This window comes from Ictalurus punctatus, chromosome 26 (assembly GCF_001660625.3).
Source record: "Ictalurus punctatus breed USDA103 chromosome 26, Coco_2.0, whole genome shotgun sequence".
NCBI lineage: Eukaryota > Metazoa > Chordata > Actinopteri > Siluriformes > Ictaluridae > Ictalurus > Ictalurus punctatus.
Genome location: NC_030441.2, coordinates 15,835,233 through 15,855,893, shown reverse-complemented (window position 1 = coordinate 15,855,893; position 20,661 = coordinate 15,835,233). Strand labels below are relative to the sequence as shown.

At 38.7% G+C, this 20,661-nt stretch overlaps 1 protein-coding gene across 1 annotated transcript in view; it reads right to left on the bottom strand.

Moving 5' to 3' along the window:
• Positions 1-15,481: 15,481 nt before the first annotated feature.
• Positions 15,482-20,661, bottom strand: part of prkx (protein kinase X-linked) — a 40,217-nt gene continuing 35,037 nt past the window's right edge. The window contains exons 7-8 of the mRNA XM_017458090.3: positions 20,258-20,335; positions 15,482-19,498 (exon numbers count right to left, since the gene is read on the bottom strand). Of these exons, the coding sequence (XP_017313579.1) occupies positions 19,373-19,498; positions 20,258-20,335 (204 nt within the window). The 3' untranslated portion in view covers positions 15,482-19,372. The remainder of the gene's footprint in view (positions 19,499-20,257; positions 20,336-20,661) is intronic.

Genomic DNA, 20,661 nt, shown 5'->3' with positions numbered 1-20,661 from the left:
TAAAATATATGAATCTAAAGGGAGATGCAACACAAAATTTATATTCCACAAGAGAGCAAAATACCATTAATGAAGTGACCTAATATTCTCACTTATATTTCCATTTTATTATTAAATTTGATAAAGTACAGAAAACATGTAATAACTCATCTAGCAGAAAGCATCTAATAATCGCTGGGTTTGAAAATGCTTCTTGAACTCTTAATCTCTGGTTATTTCCATGACAAGCTCAAATGGCTTCCTGTTGCATGGCTGAACATCTTCTTAAGTAAAGTTCAAGCAGGGTTCAAAGCCTAGTCAGCCAGCTTCAGTACCCTAACCTAGGAAGTCTGTGGCCATCATGAGTCACTGCTGGAGCATTTAGTATTTCAATGAGAACAAACAAGCAAGGTCAAAGGTCACAGCCTTCTGCCCTTGTTCTAGACCATACTTAACGTCATGTGTCACTTTAGGCAAGTAACTATGTTGTTCTAAATACACAATGCAGTCAATTATGCACTAAATGTAGAGAGAATATAGTAACAGAAAAATCTGTTTATCCTGAAATATTTGTGAACATGACAGAATATTGGAAGAACATCTAAAAAAAAACAGAATTTAAATGCACTCAATTGGTTTGGATCACAGTCACAGTTTAAGCTATGTAAAATAAGTCTTTTAGTTACTCATTAAAAATTATATATATATATATATATATATATATATATATATATATATATATATATATATATATATATATATATATATATATATATATATATATATATATATAGTTTACATTTAAAAAAAAAATTCCTTTCTAAATAAAAAAACCCTGTCTTTTTCCAAATGTAACTTCTGGTCATATATCGGGTACACTACAGAAATATTTAATACTGCAATATTAATACTAATGATAGTTATGTTGTGGACAAAAGTACAAAAAAATAGACAAAAAATATATGTTTTGCGTCGACCTGTTGAAAGAAAGTTCTTAATGTCCTTAATTACAATGGTTCCATGCATGTCAGGGTTTAGGAGCCTTGAGTATAAAAACAGTTAATAAGGGATACTCCCAGGATGCATTAGGGGTCGATGGCACACATAGGGAATTCTACTGTGGATTTTTCTATCATGCAGGAGTCCTGTATAGGTCGAGGAAGAGCAGGCTTACTGTGTCTGAGCAAAGCACCATGACGCTGAAAAATAAACCCCACAAAAAACGCCTCTGACGTCTCAGACATATGGAGTTCGGCTGTGTCTCAATACTGAGCAGAACTGATGGTGAGACACACTTTACTGACGCTCAACTGTGAAGTCTGTCTGGAGTCAATAGCACATAGAAACATTTACGATGTTTACTACAGTAAAACTAAAAAAAAAATGCTACATGCTTGACAGGTTGCGTGTAGATAACCCATCTACCGAACATCAGTAGACTTTTTAATAGACATTTCAAAGACGAAAAGTGCACTGGGATTTTTCCAGAAGCAAATGTGGCTCAGTTAATAAAAAAAAAAAGTACTTCCAACAGCACGTGTGGTCTGGGGGAAGAAAAAAAAAAAAAAAAAAAAAAAAAACCCTTAAGATGTCGCTCTGTTCTGGCTGAATTCTGAAAAATCATGTTTTGGCTGAAAAGAGGTTCTTCTGCCTTTAACATACTTTGAGAGCACAACTCAAGAAATCTGAAGAGGTGTTGAAATATATAATATATTGTAATATTCGTATATCACCAAACATGTATCCACCCATCTTCATTAAGTGCTTTAACCTGGTCATGGTTGTGTTGGAAGCATGGGAACACACCCAGTTCATTACAAGGCACCATTCACCTACACATTTACGTAGGGCAAATTAAAATTTTGGTGCCAGTCCTCCTACAGGCAAGTTTTTGTGAGGTGAGGGGAAGCTGGAGAATCTGAAGGAGTTTTCATGGAGAGAACATGCAAAACTCCACACAAACACTAAGTTGAGTTCAGGATCGAACCAGGGACACTGGAGTAGTGAGGCAGCAACACTACATATGCACCACTGTTCTGTCTAAACGTAATATATTGTACAATTATCCACCAAATTGACCAGGGACTGTTTTTACTGATGTTTTATCTTATCTAGACTATTTTCAGGCAAAGATAAAAGATAGGGTGGTAAAAACAGTCAGTTTGCCTAAAGGTGTCTAAAGCCTCGCTAGCTAAGTGTGGTTTCCTTTATCGTGTTTTTATAAAGTTATTGTGTAGCCACTTGCCATAGTGAAATGGACATAAGTCTAATCAGTTCAGTTTGTAATCAGATCCCGTCGGTCAAAATGTCCGTGCTGTGCCAGTGCTGCAGTCAGGAAAGCCTGTAGTTTTCATAACTATATATAGTTACGACACACTGTCGAGATTTCACCATGCGAAGGGGTTTTATCTGGCTAGCATATATCTGCTAAAGGTGTAATTTATACTTAGGCTTAATCTGTGTCTGAAAAACAGTGAGACCTGGGGAAAGCTCCTAGTTTTAACTATGAAACGCTAAAGGATTTAGCGTCTCTGATCTACATTTGATTACAGACCACACAGGCATCTTGCATATCCAGATTACTCATTTACTGGTACTTTGTTTTGAAGAAAAAAACAAAACCTTTGTTAGGATTAAAGTCAAAGCTCAAATCTGTCTCTTAAACACACACACACAGTACTGCTTCAGTAGCGATGGGTATTCCACCTGGTTAGCACATGTTAGCGTTACCCATCTCCTGAAGGTTCTAGCAGGGATCCAGAGTCGCCTGTCGTCCTGTAACAGGGTCGCGGCTTTGTACATGCTTGACCTTTAAGAAAACAACCTTCAGGTGCAGGGTCAATCTGTTGTCAGTCAGATTATACGGTGTGCCAAGAAGAGTTTCATGCTTCAAACTGAGGATGAGAAGAAGCAATCGATAGTAGTCAAGAATTCACACAAATATATGAGCCAACTTATATATATAAAAAAAAAAAAGAGGTTGAATTTAGGAAAAGATGTCAGGGTATATATAGGTTTCTGCCTTTCATACGTCTTAAATGAATGTGAATGTGTTTGAGATGAGGTTGAATTAGACAGATGTCTTTTAAAGGAAAGTATTATAATCATAAATCTATCACACCTGACACAGGAAATGAATACGGGTCCTATTTTCCTTCACAGGAAAACATTTTTTTCTGAATCTTACCACCCCAGTCATCTGGTCTTCTCCTTATGATCTTCAGCATGCTCTTCATTTCTCTGCCTATGAATCAAATTAAGTAATAGTCTCTGGTTTATGCTGGTCCAGTACCAGAGTTCGTGTGCTCCATCGGTGAGCCCACTGCTTATAAATAAAGTCGAATAATTGATCTCAGAAATAGATCAGACACGCAGTGTAGCGTTTCCGCTGAGTGACACATATGACAATTATGATCCATCCTGTTTAAGCTTCCCTCCCACCGTTCAGTGGGTTTCTCCTGAAAAGGACCATCTGTGGCTTTTTTTACTGACCTGGATCTCCATGCAGCTTAGCAACAATAAACAACACTTCACTTTTTTTTTTTACCCTGTGACCTCATATTTCAGTTTACATGGTGGCTGCTTAGATGTTGGAGGGAAGACTTTGCATCTAAAATGCATGACATATCGTATGAAGGAGCTGAAATTGACATTTTTGGTTGGTTAAAGAAGTCAAGAAGGGATCAGCAGGGCCAAGTTAGTGACTTTGTTGCTAGACTTTGTAGAAGGTTTTAGTGACTTTATTTAATAAAAATTAATAATAATAAAAAAAGAGCCTAGCAACAAATCTAGCGAGTTTTGTAGTAGACATTAATGACTTTTTATAGTTAAAACTATAAAACCGGATAAGGTCAGTTAACTCCAAAAAATTTGAGGAACCTAATTACCTCAAAATTTTTAAGTTGATAAATCAATTTCTTTAAGCCAAATACACTTAATAATATATAACACAAATTAATTTTAAATTACAAAGTTTGAGTTCAATTTTTGTTGTATTTAAGCGTATTTGGCTTAAAGAAATTTGGAGGTAATTAGTGTCCTCACATTTTTTGAGTTAAATGAACTATCCGGTTTTACAGTGCATCTTAGCTAGCTAAAGAGGTTCATCTTGGGTAAATCATCTGTTATAGATGGACGAACCAAAGAACAAATAAAACCATCTTTTTTCTTTTCTTTTTGTTTAATGTGAACTCTACTGTTTAAGTGAATACCTTGGTTTTTGACACACTGAAGTTTCTGAAGCATTCGTTTGGCGTACTATTTATGCTAGAAGTATGCGACTTGTTTGATGTTTTTTAAACGTCCAACCACTAATCCAACACACGTGGATCTGATATTCAGATGTTCCTGAGGATTTTCTTTTGCTGGATCAGGTGTCTCAGATTAGGTTTGGAGCTAAATGTTGCAGTATACTAGCAGGAGCTATAGATCATGAGGAAACCTTTCCATATATTATGATTTAGCAGATAACAGTAAATTAAAACGCTTGTGATATGTTAACCAGGAATCCCTAGCTTGGAAACTAAACAACTTGGACAGAAAGATAAGAAATCATATGACTTCCACAGCTAGTGTAATTTATATTGAATTTTTTTTTTTTTTTTTTTAAGAAATTGATGTCTGTAACTGAACTTAGCTGTAGATCAGACCCGTCCTGCTGCCTTTACACTGAACAGAAGCCCTTTCCCTTTCGTGTCTTCTCGTCATATTCTGTTAGAGCTCACAGATTTGTAGGTCACCTTCCAAGTCTTAAGTCTCCCATACTCTTTGTCTTGCTTTCCTGGCCCAGTTCTGCACTCCCTCCTCTTGGACACAGCTTTACAATAAACAGCCTCTCAGCCTGCTGTGTGCAGCTGGACCTGGTGATTCGGGAGAGGTGTCTGCGACGGAAAACATGGCACGTCGCTCCACATAACCCTACCTGAGGCGGGGAACCATTACCACCACAGTGAGGGGCCAACGCCAATTTATTGCAACCTGCTTACGGTAAAGGGCGTCAGCAAATGAATTCTGAGAAACGTATCATGGGTGAGGTTCTGCTCTAGGCACTGACTGCTTTTTTCCAAACATAAAATAAGCCTAGACCTGGACTTTGGGGTATTTTCAAACAGGTAGTTACTCTTGACAAAGAAAATGTGTCCACTGGGTTTGAGGTTTTGAGGATTTGTAAACTGTGCACTGGAGAATGACCTTGCATTCCTCCAGTCCTAAAATGGACGATTTATATAAATAAACTACTTCATCAAACATAATCAACTTTCGATGCTGAGAACTTCATTTGGCTTGTGGCTACCCAAGACATTCCCAAGTGGTTACATCACAAATATCTGGTAGTTTATGGCTGAGGGATTTATGCTAAGCTGTTATAACACAGTGATATTGATGAATGTGTTACAGGAGCCTAAAAATAAGCCACCAAGCTTTCTTTTGAATGCATAACTGAGCTCCAGTGTACAGAAAGTTATCTCCAGTCCAGCCAAGAGGACTCTATGGACTTTGGGCGTTTTCACACTTGGCACAAATATTTGAGTTTCCACTCAGGAATCATTCTGGGCTCATTTGGGGTCAGGGCATATAAGTGCAGGTTTGCTTTCACTTTTGTGCATGCGAGTTTGCAAAACATTGAGCTGTTTTTTAAATTATTTTTCTTTGGTACCAATACAGAAACTGCAAAGAACCTCACTTTTTGGATGCTCGGCAGACCATCATACAGGAATGCTGCAAATGAGGTGCTCTTCTTGTAAAAGAAGATTTTTAACCATGCAGCCCTGCGTATTTCACAATACTCTCAGTGCAAGCACTCGTACCACAAAGTCCTATCTCCAGTCTTATATAAATAAATAAGGTATTTGGTCTCCCCAACTGACCATACTAACCCTTTTCCCACCATGGAACATGAAACAGGAAATATCTTGACAAGCTGCCCCAATCATCTTACTTGCGAGAGGATAGCTTCCACAACTGATGTGACTGCACAAGGGTTCAGATTAGTTTTTAGGGATTAGTTTTCTAGATCACAACCATACTCGAAAACAGCATTCACTCTTCAGCAAACATACGGAAATCTCTGGGTCTTCTGTGGAAAAAAGCTAGCGTGAAAACGACCTTATTTGTCATAACCACTCAAGCACAATACCCTGCCTATTCCAATTCCTCTGCGTTATTCTATTTACAGTGTACTCATTTACATTCTCATCTGCTAACGCACTTACAGTGCTGAACCCTGGAGGGATACATTTCAGCACGGTCTGGTCATACCGACAGTTTGGTCATAGACTGGTCTAGACACTGATAATATGCCTTCACCATTGAAATCGCTTACTCATCACTGTTTTACTTCAACCCATTGTCATGATAGAGCTAGGCCACAGTACTGCTGGATGCCAAATTCTCTGATCTGAGGTTACATTAAGCCATAATAATTGCTAGCCAAGAGGAACACTTGTAAGTTGTGCTATCGGTAGCCTCATTTTCGGGCTCTTCATTTCTGCAGTGTGTGATCATCCGAGTTCTTGAAGAGATGTGTTTTGTGTTAAAAGGTTGTCACAGATTGATCTCTGCAGTTGAGCGTTGGATCACTCTGTCTCTGGAGTCATTTGTCTCTATTAATGAATCATCGAGACCCATAGAAAAGGGGGCTGCAAGGAGACTTAAAACCTGGGAAAACTGATTAAAACAGTCTGACGAGGACCATCTGTGGAATGGCATTTTAATGAATACCTTTCATTTGGGTTTGTCGCATTCGAAAGGCAAGTAGCTGCCGAAAGCTCATTAATAACATCCCAGCTGAAAACCAAAGAGCAAGAAAGAAAAACAAACTCTGATATCATCTTTCTTAAGCAAACATCACGCAAGGTAAGAAGCCTTTGTTTTGAGCAGGAGGCTGGGTTTAAAAAAAAAAAAAAAAAATTTTATCTTGAAGGGGAACAGAATGCAATCATTACCTAGCTATGAACTGGGACTTTTTGAGATGAAGCATGATGAGATGGAGAAAAAAAAAAACCTTATAAGGAGCTTAAAGAAAGACTGGACCATGACTGTAAGGAGAGATAGAAGTCAGTACATAAAATGTGCATGCCATCTGTTGGCTCCTGAATGAGACCAGAAGCAAATGTCATAAAGATAAAGATTTTTACTGTAAGTAGAAAATGATGTAATTACTACCTGTTGCAGCTGGAATGGTAAAGCCACAAACTGCTCACACACAATTAACCAAGCAGCTGCTCACCACATTCAGAGAATAAAACACCAAATTACAAACACCAGATCCACATACTAACACACCCCTGTATGTCCAAGAAACCTTTGAGGTTTTGTGCTTAAAAAGCAGATGGGTTCTCCAACGTCTTTATCTAATAGGTTGTGGATTTGTCTAGACCGTATCTGGACAGTATCTCAATCGCTTACTTTAATGAATGTTCAGCTGTGAGAACAGGAAAAGCTCCATCCCAAATAATTTCTTGTCTTATTTTATAGCTGTGTTGAAATGGATGTGAAATCTAGGCCAGCTATTTTTTTGTTGTTAGTTTCAGTTGAATTGAAAAGCAGCAGTACCTGCTTTGGTGAGGCCCAATGCCAAAAACAGTCTAGGTCTCAATGCATGGTCCTTTTATACAAAATTGCATTCACTGTTGAGAAGCTTCCTTGGAAAGACAGATACCACCACACAGCAAAATATGCATTTGGAAAATAGATGACAGCAGAGACAGATGGAATATTATTTGTGTGCTTCAGGGGATTTTAATGGATGAACCTCTGCACATGGATCCCTTTGAGGGGACGGACTTGAGGGTCCAGCATATGGAAAGAAGATTGCAGGACCACCTCCAGAGAGGGAGAGGCTGAGAGATGACACTAGGCAACCTCTACTGAGGTTGAGGTTGAAGAAGGAGACTGATAACTATTTCTTGCATTATGTATTATTATAAAATTGCGGTACGTTTCACAGACTTTGAATTCAACCACATTTTTTTATTAACGGTAAATGAATTGGTATTTAAAAAGAAGCGATAAGAGCATGTTTTGGTTCCTGTAAAGGACTGCGTTTTTAATCATTGCACAGAAGTGAACATTAGCTGGATTACAGTAGCGCTATGTCACCAGGACAAATTTGGCTTCTGGATGGAATGTAGAAGTGCCTTGATGTGCCAAATGCCGATCATAAAAAAAAAAGGAGAAAGGAAAAGGTAGTAACACTGTAACGATCATAGAGGAAATGGAATTTTATTGGACCTGTTTTATTGTATTGGGTAGACATTGGTGATTTCTTTTCCAGTCTCAAACGTTTAGCTTATAATGCACATTTGGACCAAGACTCAAAGCTTGTGAACCTTGACAGCAAAGGAGTTTAGTGGGAAAGAAAATTAAATAAAATGTCCAAAAGTTGGCTAATAAAAATAGGACTTGTGTGTTTCCATCCAGTACAATTATGTGAATATTCTGAATAGGAGAAACAAGATGACAACCAAAAAAAAAAACCCCCACTGACTCTATCCCAAACCACATACGACGGAGTTAGAACCCAATTACTTGCAGATTTCCTTGGGAATGTCAGAGTAAGCACTAGCAACTATTGGATTAATAGAAAATCTGATCAAGTTGATTGGTTGAGAAATTCACTGCGCATAAACCACACTTGAAAATATAATCAAAGATGCTAGGATAGCACAACATCTATCTGCTTTGATACACTCTCTGGGTCAATTTAACAAACTTTATTTCCTCAGTGTTGTCAGTCCCACACACATCTCTAGCTCAGACCAATTATGAACTGCTGAGGTCGATTTCTTCTGTTTTTGTGTAGATATACTAAATTGTTTCAGAAATTAAAACTAAATCTAAGATAAAACAAAGGCAGCCTGAGTAAACACAAAATACAGATTTTAAATGATAATGTTATTTATTGAAGCAAAAAAAAGTTATCCAATAACAACTGAGCCTGTGTGAAAATGTATTTGCCCCCGTAGTTACTAATTCCCCAAATCTATGAACCTGCAATCATAATGTGGTTCAGCTGGACTCGATTACGCAACCAGGCCTGATTACTGCAAACCCTGTTCAATCAAATCAACACTTAAATAGAACTTTTTCAACAGCATGACGTTGGTTAAAAGGTCTTACTCAGTAACACACTATAGCAAAGTTGAAAGAAATTCCAGAAATGATGAGGAAGAAGGGGATTGAAATGCATCAGTCTGGGAAGAGTTACAAAGCTATTTCAAAGGCTCTGGGACTCCAAAGAACCACAGCGAGAGCCGTTATCTCCAAATGGAAATATCTCTTCCATGGCCTCCATGGAAGTGTGGTGAAGTGAAAACCACTGCTATCCCAGTAGAACATTAAGGCTCATCTGAAGTTTGCCAAAACACTCCTTTATGATTTGCAAACCATCTGAGGGAATGTTCTGTGGACTGATGAGCCGAAAGTGGAACTGTTTGGAAAACAGGAGTCCTGTTACATCTGGAGTAAACCAAACACAGAATTCCACAAAAACAACATCATACCTACAATCAAGCATGGTGGTGGTAGTGTGATGATGTGGGGATGCTTTTCTGCTTCAGGGCCTGGGCAACTTTCAATAATTGAGGGAAACATGAATTTCTCTCTCTACCAGAAAATCCTAAAGGAGAATGTCCGGTCTTCAGTCCGTAAGTTGAAACTCAAGAGCAACTGGATTATGCAGCAAGACAACGATCCAAAGCCCAGGAGTGAATCCTAGTCCTAGAAGTAAATGAAAGACTGATCTCCAGTTATCGGAAGTGTTTGGTTGCAGTTATTTCTGCTAAAGGTGGCACAACCAGATTTTAAGTTTAAGGGGGAAATTCATTTTTCACAGTGGTGATAGTTGTTGGATAATCTATATCTGTATCTACAATGCTGTAGATACAGATTTAGATGTTTGGAGCACTAAACATAGTGTCATTGCATTACACCCCTATTCTACAACCATTCGAGTCAAATATCACGTCTCAGTAACCTGAGCATCTATTGGTAGTACCACAAATTCACTGTAGTGCCTCTTTTCTAGCTTTTTTGTTATTTTTCTATATATTGCTATATAAACAGATCGATGAAAACTTCTAAATATCTCTTGATCAGGATTTTATTGCAAACATTCCACAGTAAGGAAACTATAGGTTAGGAAAAATCAAGGTAACATTTAATAGTAGACTATGAACATGTTCAACCATGTTTTGCTGTTGTTTGAGGCCCCAGGCTATGAAAGAAGACATGCACTAAGTTCATGTCAGAAAACCTTCTTGACAGTAATGGCTTGATGATGACAGAATGCACGTTGTAGAAGATTGCAAGTTAACACAGTCTCCGATTTTTTAAACCACATTTTCTCTCAGTTTACTCATCATCAGTTCCCACCAGGTTTGCCATGGTTGTAATGGTTCGGCGAGTTCAAAAAAAGTCAGTGACTGCCATGAACAATTCAGTCTAATCAGTTTGTACAAACACAGGCTAACGCAAACCAAGGGGCAGTGTAAGTGCAGATGATGTATAGAAAAATTTCTGTTCTAAGATATACTGTATTGCAGGACGGGCATGGTGGCTTAGAGGTTAACACATTTTCCTTACACCTCCAGGGTTGGGGGTTTCAAGTCCTTCAGGGGCTTTATCCAGGTACTCCGGTTTCCTCTCCCAGTCCAAAGACATGTGTTGTAGGCTGTTTGGCATTTCCAAATTGTCCGTAGTGTGTGAATGGGTGTATGAATGTGGCCTATGATGGGCTGGAACCCCGTCCAGGGTCTCCAGGCTCCCTGTAACCCTGTGTAGGACAAGCGGTATGGAAAATGGATAGAAGGATGGATATACTGTAAAGATTGGGAAATGGAAAAGGGTGTTATTGAGTGGATCATCGGTGTACTAGGCGATAATAAAAAGCCACTGCAAATCAGAAATGCATGTTCACCGCGGTGTTTCCTACAAAGACAAAAATTTTGAGATGTAGCCTGACCAAGACCTGGCAACCCTGATTCCCGCAAATATTGTAGTTCTTCCCAGCTATGAATTTGGAAAGATGAGCATTAAAAAAATGCTTTGTTTATTTCACATGAAGCTACCACATTTTTTTCTAAATACTGTTAATGCAGCATTATAACATGCTTAGAGAAGAATGCTAACATCCGTGATTCATTAGCATTGCTCGGATCGATAGCAAGTATGCATGAATGGATGCAATGAACGGCTATGAAATGATGAGAATTCTGGAGGTTTCCCAACGATAAGTGTGTGATCTTAGCCAGTGGCCCCACTCGAAACCCAGTAAAGACCTATCATCCACTCGCCGATAAGGCCACCACATTCCGTCATGAGATCAAATGCCAGGAAGGCCAGATCTCTGCTTGAACCCGATCAGCATTTGTACACTATTAAATCTTAAATGCTGCTGCCTCTCAGCTATCAGTCTGTATTTTACGTTTCCTCAGCTGGCGCCAAGAAAATACCTTCCTGAATACACTTCACCACTGCCAGCAGTGACTCATCACCTCTGTTCTACAAAGTGTGTCAGCATGTCGAGGCCTGATTGTATTTTACAGGCGTCGTCGATGGAGTGACAGGAAAATTGGACCTACAGCTAGACACATTTTGTTGTGTATTGGATAATTCTGTTTATCGTCCATGGCGATCTGACAAAATACTGGCTCCAATAAACATAAAGCTATGAAGTGTATCCAAGTACGTCTCTCAACCACTGATAAAAGACTATTCCGATTTAGACAACACAAATCACTAAATGCTTCAGTATGAAAGATATGCTTTCACAGAGAAAGGAAAATCAGTAGTATTGCTACTTCTTTAAAAAACCCTGCAGACAAACAAACAGCAACCCCCCCCCACCCCGCCCACCCCCCAAGTCTTTACCTAATGTACTTATTTGACTTTTGTGTCCCAACATCCCTCTTAACTTGATCAGACACACACAAAAAACGAATGGTTCCTCCCAATGTGTCTCAAGAGTTTTCTTTAGAGCTGAGCCCAGATCTTAAAAACGTTATTCATACCAAACTCCCAAAGTCAGCTGTCACACTGAGCAGCTGTTTAATCAGGAAAAACTGCAGAAAAGTGTCAGCGTTAGATTGACCTAGTTATGATCTCATCAAATCAGCTAGCCTCAATAGTCCTGTAGTCTAAACTAAACATTGCATGTGACGGTTATGAGAATGGTAATAATTATTTGACCTTAAAGGGCATACAGTATGCTGCAGTACCACAACAATGTACTGTATATGGTTTATTTTACAGATCTGAGAGTCAGAATAGAATATGAAAATGAAAATGAGCTTTTCAAACACATGGCCGTAGCATGCGCCTCTCTTAAAATCGTTTTGAATGGTGAGTGTGACGTTGCTCGCTACAGCCAGTTCTATTAAGTTACGCTTTAATCTCGTTGGCGTTATTGCAAAGCAACGGCTGAATAGATGATATGCAAAAAAAAAAAAAGCATGAGGTCATCATAACACAAAAGCAGTACAGTCAGTGTGTGACTCTGATGCACATGTGCTTCAACCACATCTGCACTTGGGTAGACAGAGACGTCTTCTTTTGTCCTGTTGTGCTCATAAAATGGATATAGTGTACCGCATCCATGTCCTCATTAACTGCAGGCTTGTCCGCTTGTCTCTGTCCGGCTGTTTGTCCAACATGCTTTGCTTGTGAAATCAAGGAAATAATTACCATTGCTTCAACATGTGGGTCAGCGGCCTGTCTAATGAATCGGACCAGCTGTTGAAAGACATTTAAAAAAAAAGAACATTTGATATTAGAATAAAACAGACCCAAATCTGCTTTCAGGAACTGTTGTTGTCCCAGGAGGCATGACACCAATCCTCCAGTGGTGAGTTCTTTTCCAAAGAAATTCAACGTTTACTTCAGCACACAAAGCAGCTGCATGTTCCGGTCTGGAGAAAAGAAATACCAAATACAAGCGAGGATAGAACTTTATAATGTAACAGCTGAAGTGGGATTGGATAGTGATGTGCAAATGAGAATTGACTTCATCTAGTCTGAAATATTTTCAGACTAGCAAAGTACATTGAACCAGTTTTCTATCCTGTCTGCCTGCATCTCAGCCGTACTTGACAGCTCCCCAGAGTGATGACTAGTGACTCCCCAGAGCGGTGACTAATGCATTAGTCAACTAGTCTATGCAACCCCTACACAGAAGTCACAACAGCAGAGAAACAGCAGAGAAACTCTTGTCAGCATTTTTGATGCTGAGTGCGGGTGTGGCCGTGTGCATGCACATGATGACAGACCTTTTTGATCTTATCACACCTCGAGCTCTTACGTGCCCTAATAAGAGCTGCAAACTTGTCATTAACGGCAAGCTTCTTTTGTTGAGAGAGATGTTGTTGTTGACCCAGAGCTCTTCATCCATCGCTCTCTTTTGTGGTCTACAGAAGGTTGGTTAAAGAAAATGTGCATGTGTGTAACTGCATTAGTCCCTTTAATCACATCAGACTCGTGTCCCAATTACAAGGTGGAAGTGAGCGCAAGAAAAAAAACAAAAAGGTGCCTTGTCTACAGCTTATATTTATGATGAGAAAGAGCTTGTTTCTGTTTGAAACCTTCTGCAAATGATTGCTAGTTCTGGTCGCATGTGAGACTTTTTTGGATTTTTTTTTTCCCCCTAAAAATGGCACCAAAGTGAAGTATAAAATTGCAGAGATGAATTCTGTTCCTAGACAATAAACAGTTTACAATTTAGGACAAGATATCGGATGTCTAGAGTTAATCTTCATAAAATGTCTCATTCACATTCTACACATTTGAAATTCTTTTGAAATAGTAATTCCCTTTTTTTTGATTCGACGATTAAATTTTTTTTCCCAATTGATTCTCTTACCTTTCTAGAGTACAATCATATGGCAGGGTTAGTAGTGCTAGCTAGCGCTAATACAGGACCATTGGGGTAGGAATCACTCTGCCCCATGCTCACTCTATTAACATTTTCCGTGAAGGAGGAGCAGTGGACAGGACAGTTAATGACAGGGTTGCCAGTGTTATGGTTATTATGCCTATTGGGATCTATTTTTATAGCAAACTCAGAACTAAATTATTATAATAATAAATTCAAACCAAAGTAAAATGTACGTGCAGTCAGTGTGTGTATGATGTACAGAATCATTTCCCAGATTGGGAGAGGGACAGGGGGATTATGGAGCAGATAATGTCTGTACATCAGAAATGCATATACACCATGGTGACCTTGTTTCCCAAGCAAAGGTTGAGAAAAAAAAGAAGATATGTATGTGTGTGTGTGTGTGTGTCTGTGCGTGCCTTTTCCAATGCCCGAAGCTTTTGCATGGTTTTAGAGAAACCTGTCATTAATGATGTTATACCTTCTGTGTGCTCTTCTCGGACAGTATTGGAGAAGCTGTCCTGTCCCACCAAAATCTATGGTCACGAGAAGTTGCCAGATGTACCACCCTTAAGGTGTACCACCCAAATAACCAGCATTTTTATCCTGAACGGTGCAGTTTTGTTCACTCTTCTGAAGAGAAAGGAGCCTAAGTTTGTCTGCTGATGTGTCAAAATGTGGTTTGTCATTACATAAATGTCATCAGGATTCAATAAAGCAGTGGGAAGCTATGTCAACAAAACTACCCACGATTTCACTGGAATCAAAGGGGGGTGGAAAAAAAAAAAGCCCTTTTAGTGTGGGCATAGATCAGCCTTTATGTTTTTCCTAGAGCAGAGGTTCCAACTTGCTTATAAAAGTTCATCAGAATGAATTCAAGAGGTAATATGAGGGACTAGGCATGTCAGAATCAATTTGCAGTCCTGCAGGATGGCGGGATCTCAAGGAACAGCGTTGGGGAGTACTCTAGGTTAAGATCTTGTCAAATGGGAATACCAGAACCTTTCGAACTTCATCCAAGTCGGCCTTAAAACTGCAAATCCGTACAAGCCATGTTGGATTTGGAAAAGGTCAGCAAGTCCTCGATGAGCATGAAAAACCCGACTTGTTCTTTCAGCATGATGAAAGAAGACGACGACGATGATGAGATCATTCAGCACCCACCAGGTCTCAGTGAATGACTTAGCGTTTGAGTTTATACAGCGCATACGGAGGTGCGTTGTCTCACTGATGATTTATAGTTGGTAAAACACCTACACAACATGTTGTATGTAATGGCGTGGGTGGTCAATAATATTATTTCAGAATATTAGACATTACCTACGGACACTTATGTCATATAGTGAGAAGGTCATTTTGATGTTCAACTTGCTGTGCTTTTCTTAGAGCCTTTGAGATTTGTAATGAGTTCTTTGCAGGTCAAATTAAAAAAGTAAAAGAGAAAAGTTAAATTTTTCTTTTCTTCTTGGAAGTAAGAAGATAAGTATTAAAAATTTCAATAATAAAAATACATATAGCAAAAATAAGTCAGACACACCAGAAATTCTGCACAGGCTTTGGTCTTTTTTTTTTTTTTTTTTTTTTTTTTTTAAAAAGAGAGAGAGAGAGAGAGAAAAAGGACAAAAACGTCAGCCCACTGTCCACATGAAAGGTTTATTCTGTTCTGGTATTTAGCGCTCGTAAACAGCAGGTAACACTGCACTTGCACCACTTTAAATGCACAGTTTGGAAAAAAAACAACCAAATATGTCTAACTAAAGAACAGAAAAAAAAAAAAAACATCATTAAAAAATCCGTATAAAAATTTGCACTATGCTTTATTTAAAGCAGTATTTAAGTTCATAGAGCTTAAATATTGCTAGGACTTCCACTGTAGTAAAAGACATCAAGAGGTAAAAAGCTGAGAACGGTAGATGCTTTATAAAAAATAAATAAAATAAAAAACAAAAGAAAAAAACCAAAACAACCAGCAACATGTCTAAGACATGCAAGAGACAGTGTAGTAGTATTACAGATTCGTTCACAACGTGCAGCACCCAGATATCTCCATTGATATGCTTCGTATTTCTGTACTGATCAAGCATTAAAAGGTTGCTGAACATTAAAATCCAGAGGTCATGTGTGTACTCCGAGCTAAAAGCTCTACACTCGGAGATTTTATGCAACAATCAGAGTTTTCTTTTTCTTTCAGAGAGTTGGGCACAATATTTTGGAGTTGCCATAGTTATGACTGTCGAACCTTCTAGCAGTGGATTAGGTGGATATGTAGTGGAAGATCCAGTTGTCACGTTCTGTGATTTGTCCTGTGTATATTTTCCCCCTCACTCTACTCTACTTTCATGATGAATATACACGGTACACACTACCAGTCAAACATTAGGACACTGAAGAAGTATGTTTACAGCAGTCACCAAGGCATTTTGCTTCGAATTTGTTTCTATTTAATTAACACGTATAAATTTATGTTTGAATCGAATGCATTTTTTAATAATCTGGTTGTTTATTTATTTATTTATTTATTTATTTATTTATTTGATTTAAAATTACATTTCCCCAAACAAGTAGTTTTTCCATTTTAAGCAGGAAGGAGCTTATGGGCTATGTGGGAACTTTTAAGAAAAGCTTCCTGGGTAAAACGACTCATGAAGCTGGTTGGGAAGATGGCAAGAGTGTGTAAAGCTTCATTAAGCTTCAAATTTAAGAATTTAAAATATAAAACGATTTTGCCCAAACTGTTGACTGGTAATGTATGATGGGTTGCATAGACTAGTTAACTAACAAATTACTAGTTGCTGCAGTGGGAATGTTGACTAGTTGGGGCAATGGAAAAAAAAACAACAACAACAAAAAAAAAAAAATAAATAAAACAGAGGCAGACGGTAAGGAGACGTTGGATAGATGTACCTACAGTAAATATACAAGTCTACAGTCAAATGCACTGGGAAAAGTTTTTCTTTCTTTTGCTTTAATGGACTTAACACTTTGATATCACTCTGCATGAAGTGGTGTTTTTTTTTTTTTTTTTTTTTTTTTTTTTAAAACCCCCACTCCTCTCCTTTATTTATATTTTTGCACATCACTATCCAATCCCACTTAGCTAGTTTATAGTCAGTTCGGCGACGAAAGCCAGCTCAAAGAGACTTCTTTTCGGATGCTGTTAAGGCTGCTGTACACATCACATCCTCCAACCACCATTAAGCTGCACTCTCTCTGTTCCAGAGTCGACCATTTCAGCCGAGCCGCCATCTTGTACATTTTAAGAACTGGTCCGTCCATAAATACTGTACTATGATACACAGATGTACTCTTTTGCACCGATTTATTGCACCGAGTTATTTACTTTCATCGCAAGAATCGTAGCCTAAGACAGCATTAATGCTGAAGTGAATCGTAGCCTAAGAAGCATTAATGCTATAACTTGTAATTTGTTGACACGTTCTTTACTGCACAAATCAAACAGCCTATAAATAACGAAGTCCTGAAACGGTTTGTGCTTTAACTACGGCCTAGATGAATAGTTGGTGCCTTTTTTGCTAGTTAAGAATTAGCAGTCACGCAACCTCTGTAGAAAACGTGTGAATTTGTTCACTCATGAACGACAAGAAGAAGAAAGAGAGGAAGAACTTGATTTGGAAACACACACACACTAATAATTTAACAGTAAACTTAGTTCTCACGTATCTATACAGAGTTTTTATATTCCACAGTAAAAAAGTGAATTGACCGCACCAGCCAACACACCAATACCATTTTTTTTTTCTACAAAGAGACTACGCGTCAATTTACACATCCTAATATAAGGCCACCTTAGGCAAGTGCTAAAAGTTTAGTTACGTACATGCAATTATTTACAAGAGATAACGAGGACACGGCTTCATAAGAGGAGCAGGAGGACGTCTCATGTTCCTGAAGGTGCAGCAAACCTCAACACAAAACAAAAGCTACTAGTTAAAAGTCAAAAAGCACCATGTCACAGTAACTAGTAAAAATGGCCCATTTTTGACCTAAATTTGGTAGAGTTCGTGATAGGGATGCATCGATATAGACACTGATATCAGTCAGATACTGTGCTCTTTTACTTGTCCTTGTGCTCCAATTCCAGGTGATACTATAAGCCACCAAGTCAGTGGTGTTGAATTAATGAACAGACGACACAAAGACAGCGATCTTGATGTATTTCACGAATAATGATCGATCAAAGCAAAATCAGACAGCAAGATGTGCTCTTTGAAAATAGCAAAAGGAAGAACGACAGCATCATCCTACAACAAAAACATACAACTCAAGCTAGCCGAGAGAAAATCTCAGCTCTTATCCAGTGTATTGTTAATGATGATCGCCCACTCTCGGTCCTCAGCAGAAAGGGATTCTGACGCGATGGAACCAAGAACATACGTAAGGATGTGCATTTCCAAAGCGAAACAAAACCTGCTGCAACCCTACACGACCCAAGGTATCTAATGTAACTAGCGAACGCAGGTCGTTTAAAGTGAACTCTCTTATGAAGAATGAGTCTAGCAGTCCAAGGGCATGAACACGCACTTGTGCACTTTTCTTGGACGCTACAGGGTGTCCCAAAAGTCTCCACACACACGGTAAATTAACACTTTTTTTTTTTTTTTTAAGCAAAATGCCTTCCAAAAGTTTTTATACTTGACAACAGAACATATTGAAAAAAAAAAAATCATGGCTGGATCAGGAAGCGGTCACAAGGTTGCGATGGACTTTAACAGGAAACACGACAAACACATCACACACACAGAACACTGTTGCCAAACTTAACAAATTCAAAAAGACAGGAATCCACTTCTTAACCGAGACGTGGACGTCCATTTTTTTGGGACACCCTGGGCATTTAAACCGGGGAAAATGAAACAGAACTGAATATAAAGTTCTGTGATGTCCCTGATTGATTGATATGAAGTAGGGGATTCATTTTGGTATCAACAAGCACTAAAAACATGTACTTGTATTTGGTTTGGAAAAAAAAACAAAAAACAAATGGTATTGATGCATCCCTACTTTAAGACATCATGTTCGTCTTATTACTTGTGGTTTATGATAAAAAACCTTTTAAATAAAAGCAAAGCTGGACGTATAACAAACCGTCCGGACATTTAAAAAGTGTAACACTTTGGGTCCTCTGGCTTTCCATCTCACATGACTTCAGAGCCACACAACGAACATGTCCGAAAGTAATTTTTTCCCCGAAAGCGCTTACGTTGACGTAAACTGTATCGGACTATTGGTGGTGTTCTTGGCTTAGACACCTCTGGTGTGTATGTGTGTGTGTGGTTTTTTTTTTTGCATAAAACAAGTAGACTCGGAGAAACACAAATAAATAGCGCTTCCTTCTCTCCACACTTGTTCTTGAGGATGATGGGGAGGGTAAACATGATGGCCAATCGTTCCCTTGTGTTGTCAATCACGAGATGACAGAAGAGCAGGCTGAGGCTGGCCACCGTAGTGGAATGGATACATTGCAGCAGCGGAGGGAAACTTTAAATCCCTCTTTTTCCATTTTCAAAAGTTCTTGAAAATCTCCAGATCCTTTGGAGACACCGGAGTCTCTTTTTTCCACTCGTCCTCGGGGTAGGCTTCGAAGTTAGATGTGTCGCCTTCGTGAGATACCTTAGGAACTATGGGGGGCTGTAAGAAAAAAAACAAACAAACAAAAAAACGAGGACTTAAGGTGTTGAAAAGAGAGTACAGTGCCAAAATCTTACCCTAGTGTTGGAAACCCTGATGAGGACACTGACTAATACACCATTACATTAAATCTTTGTCGCTAGACTAACTAGATAACTGACATAAAAAGTGCCCCCCCCTTTCCATGTGATGGTCATATGCCGTGTCCAATCAACAATGAGCATTTAAGTTAATGTGTTTCATAATAAGTTTTTTTTTTCCCCTCCTAATTTGTTGTGTTATTGATTTGCTAATGTGCTTTGAGCTTATGGGACACCGTATGAATGAAATCTCTGGGGAAAGTTAATTTCATCATGGGCCAATGCTGAGGATTGTCAATGTGAGTGTAATGTCATCCAGGAACAAGCAGGTTTAGCTAGCTAGCATAGAAGTGAACTATTACTTGGCTTCATTGACCACAGTGAATAAACAGGGTGAACAAACATCCAATTTTTTAACGTTAACGATATTCATTATTTGGAGGCATAACACTGGAATTCTTCAGTTTGTTATTAGCTACCATTTGGGATCCTGTCCAACATGCATCCTACTCAGGCCTTACACAGATAAGGGTAGCCATTATAGCCCCACCCCAGATAAAGTCACCGGGTCTAACCTAGTCACCCCATTGTAAAAGGTCTGCTTATGTCCCTGTGTGTAACATCTTGGTTATAATCGACACTGGAAATCATATGAACACCGAAAATAAACGAAATTTACCTTTAGTTTTCTATTGGGCACTGCATCCCAGTCTACAGTCTTGAACCACCTGTGCTTTTTCACATCTTCTGCTCCATTCTGCCAAAGAAGCAGCACACAAAGACCTCAATAAGTGACTTCAGAAAGATAAGCAAAGGAACTAAACCTCAGATTTGAAAGAAACCAACAAAAGAACACACATATGTGCTAGTGTAAAGCATTTCTTTCTATATGGGAGCACAGCCAAGCAAAAATCTCATGCATATGGGATTGTGCAATATTGATACACTGATGAATTGCGAAATTCTGAGACCTTTCATCTTCACTATGGCAATCTATAGCCAGTAAAAGTCAAGGACACAGGAAAAGGAAACACAAATGTTCACGCATGAAACATGTGGCGAGTTTGTAAGATGACTTCAGCA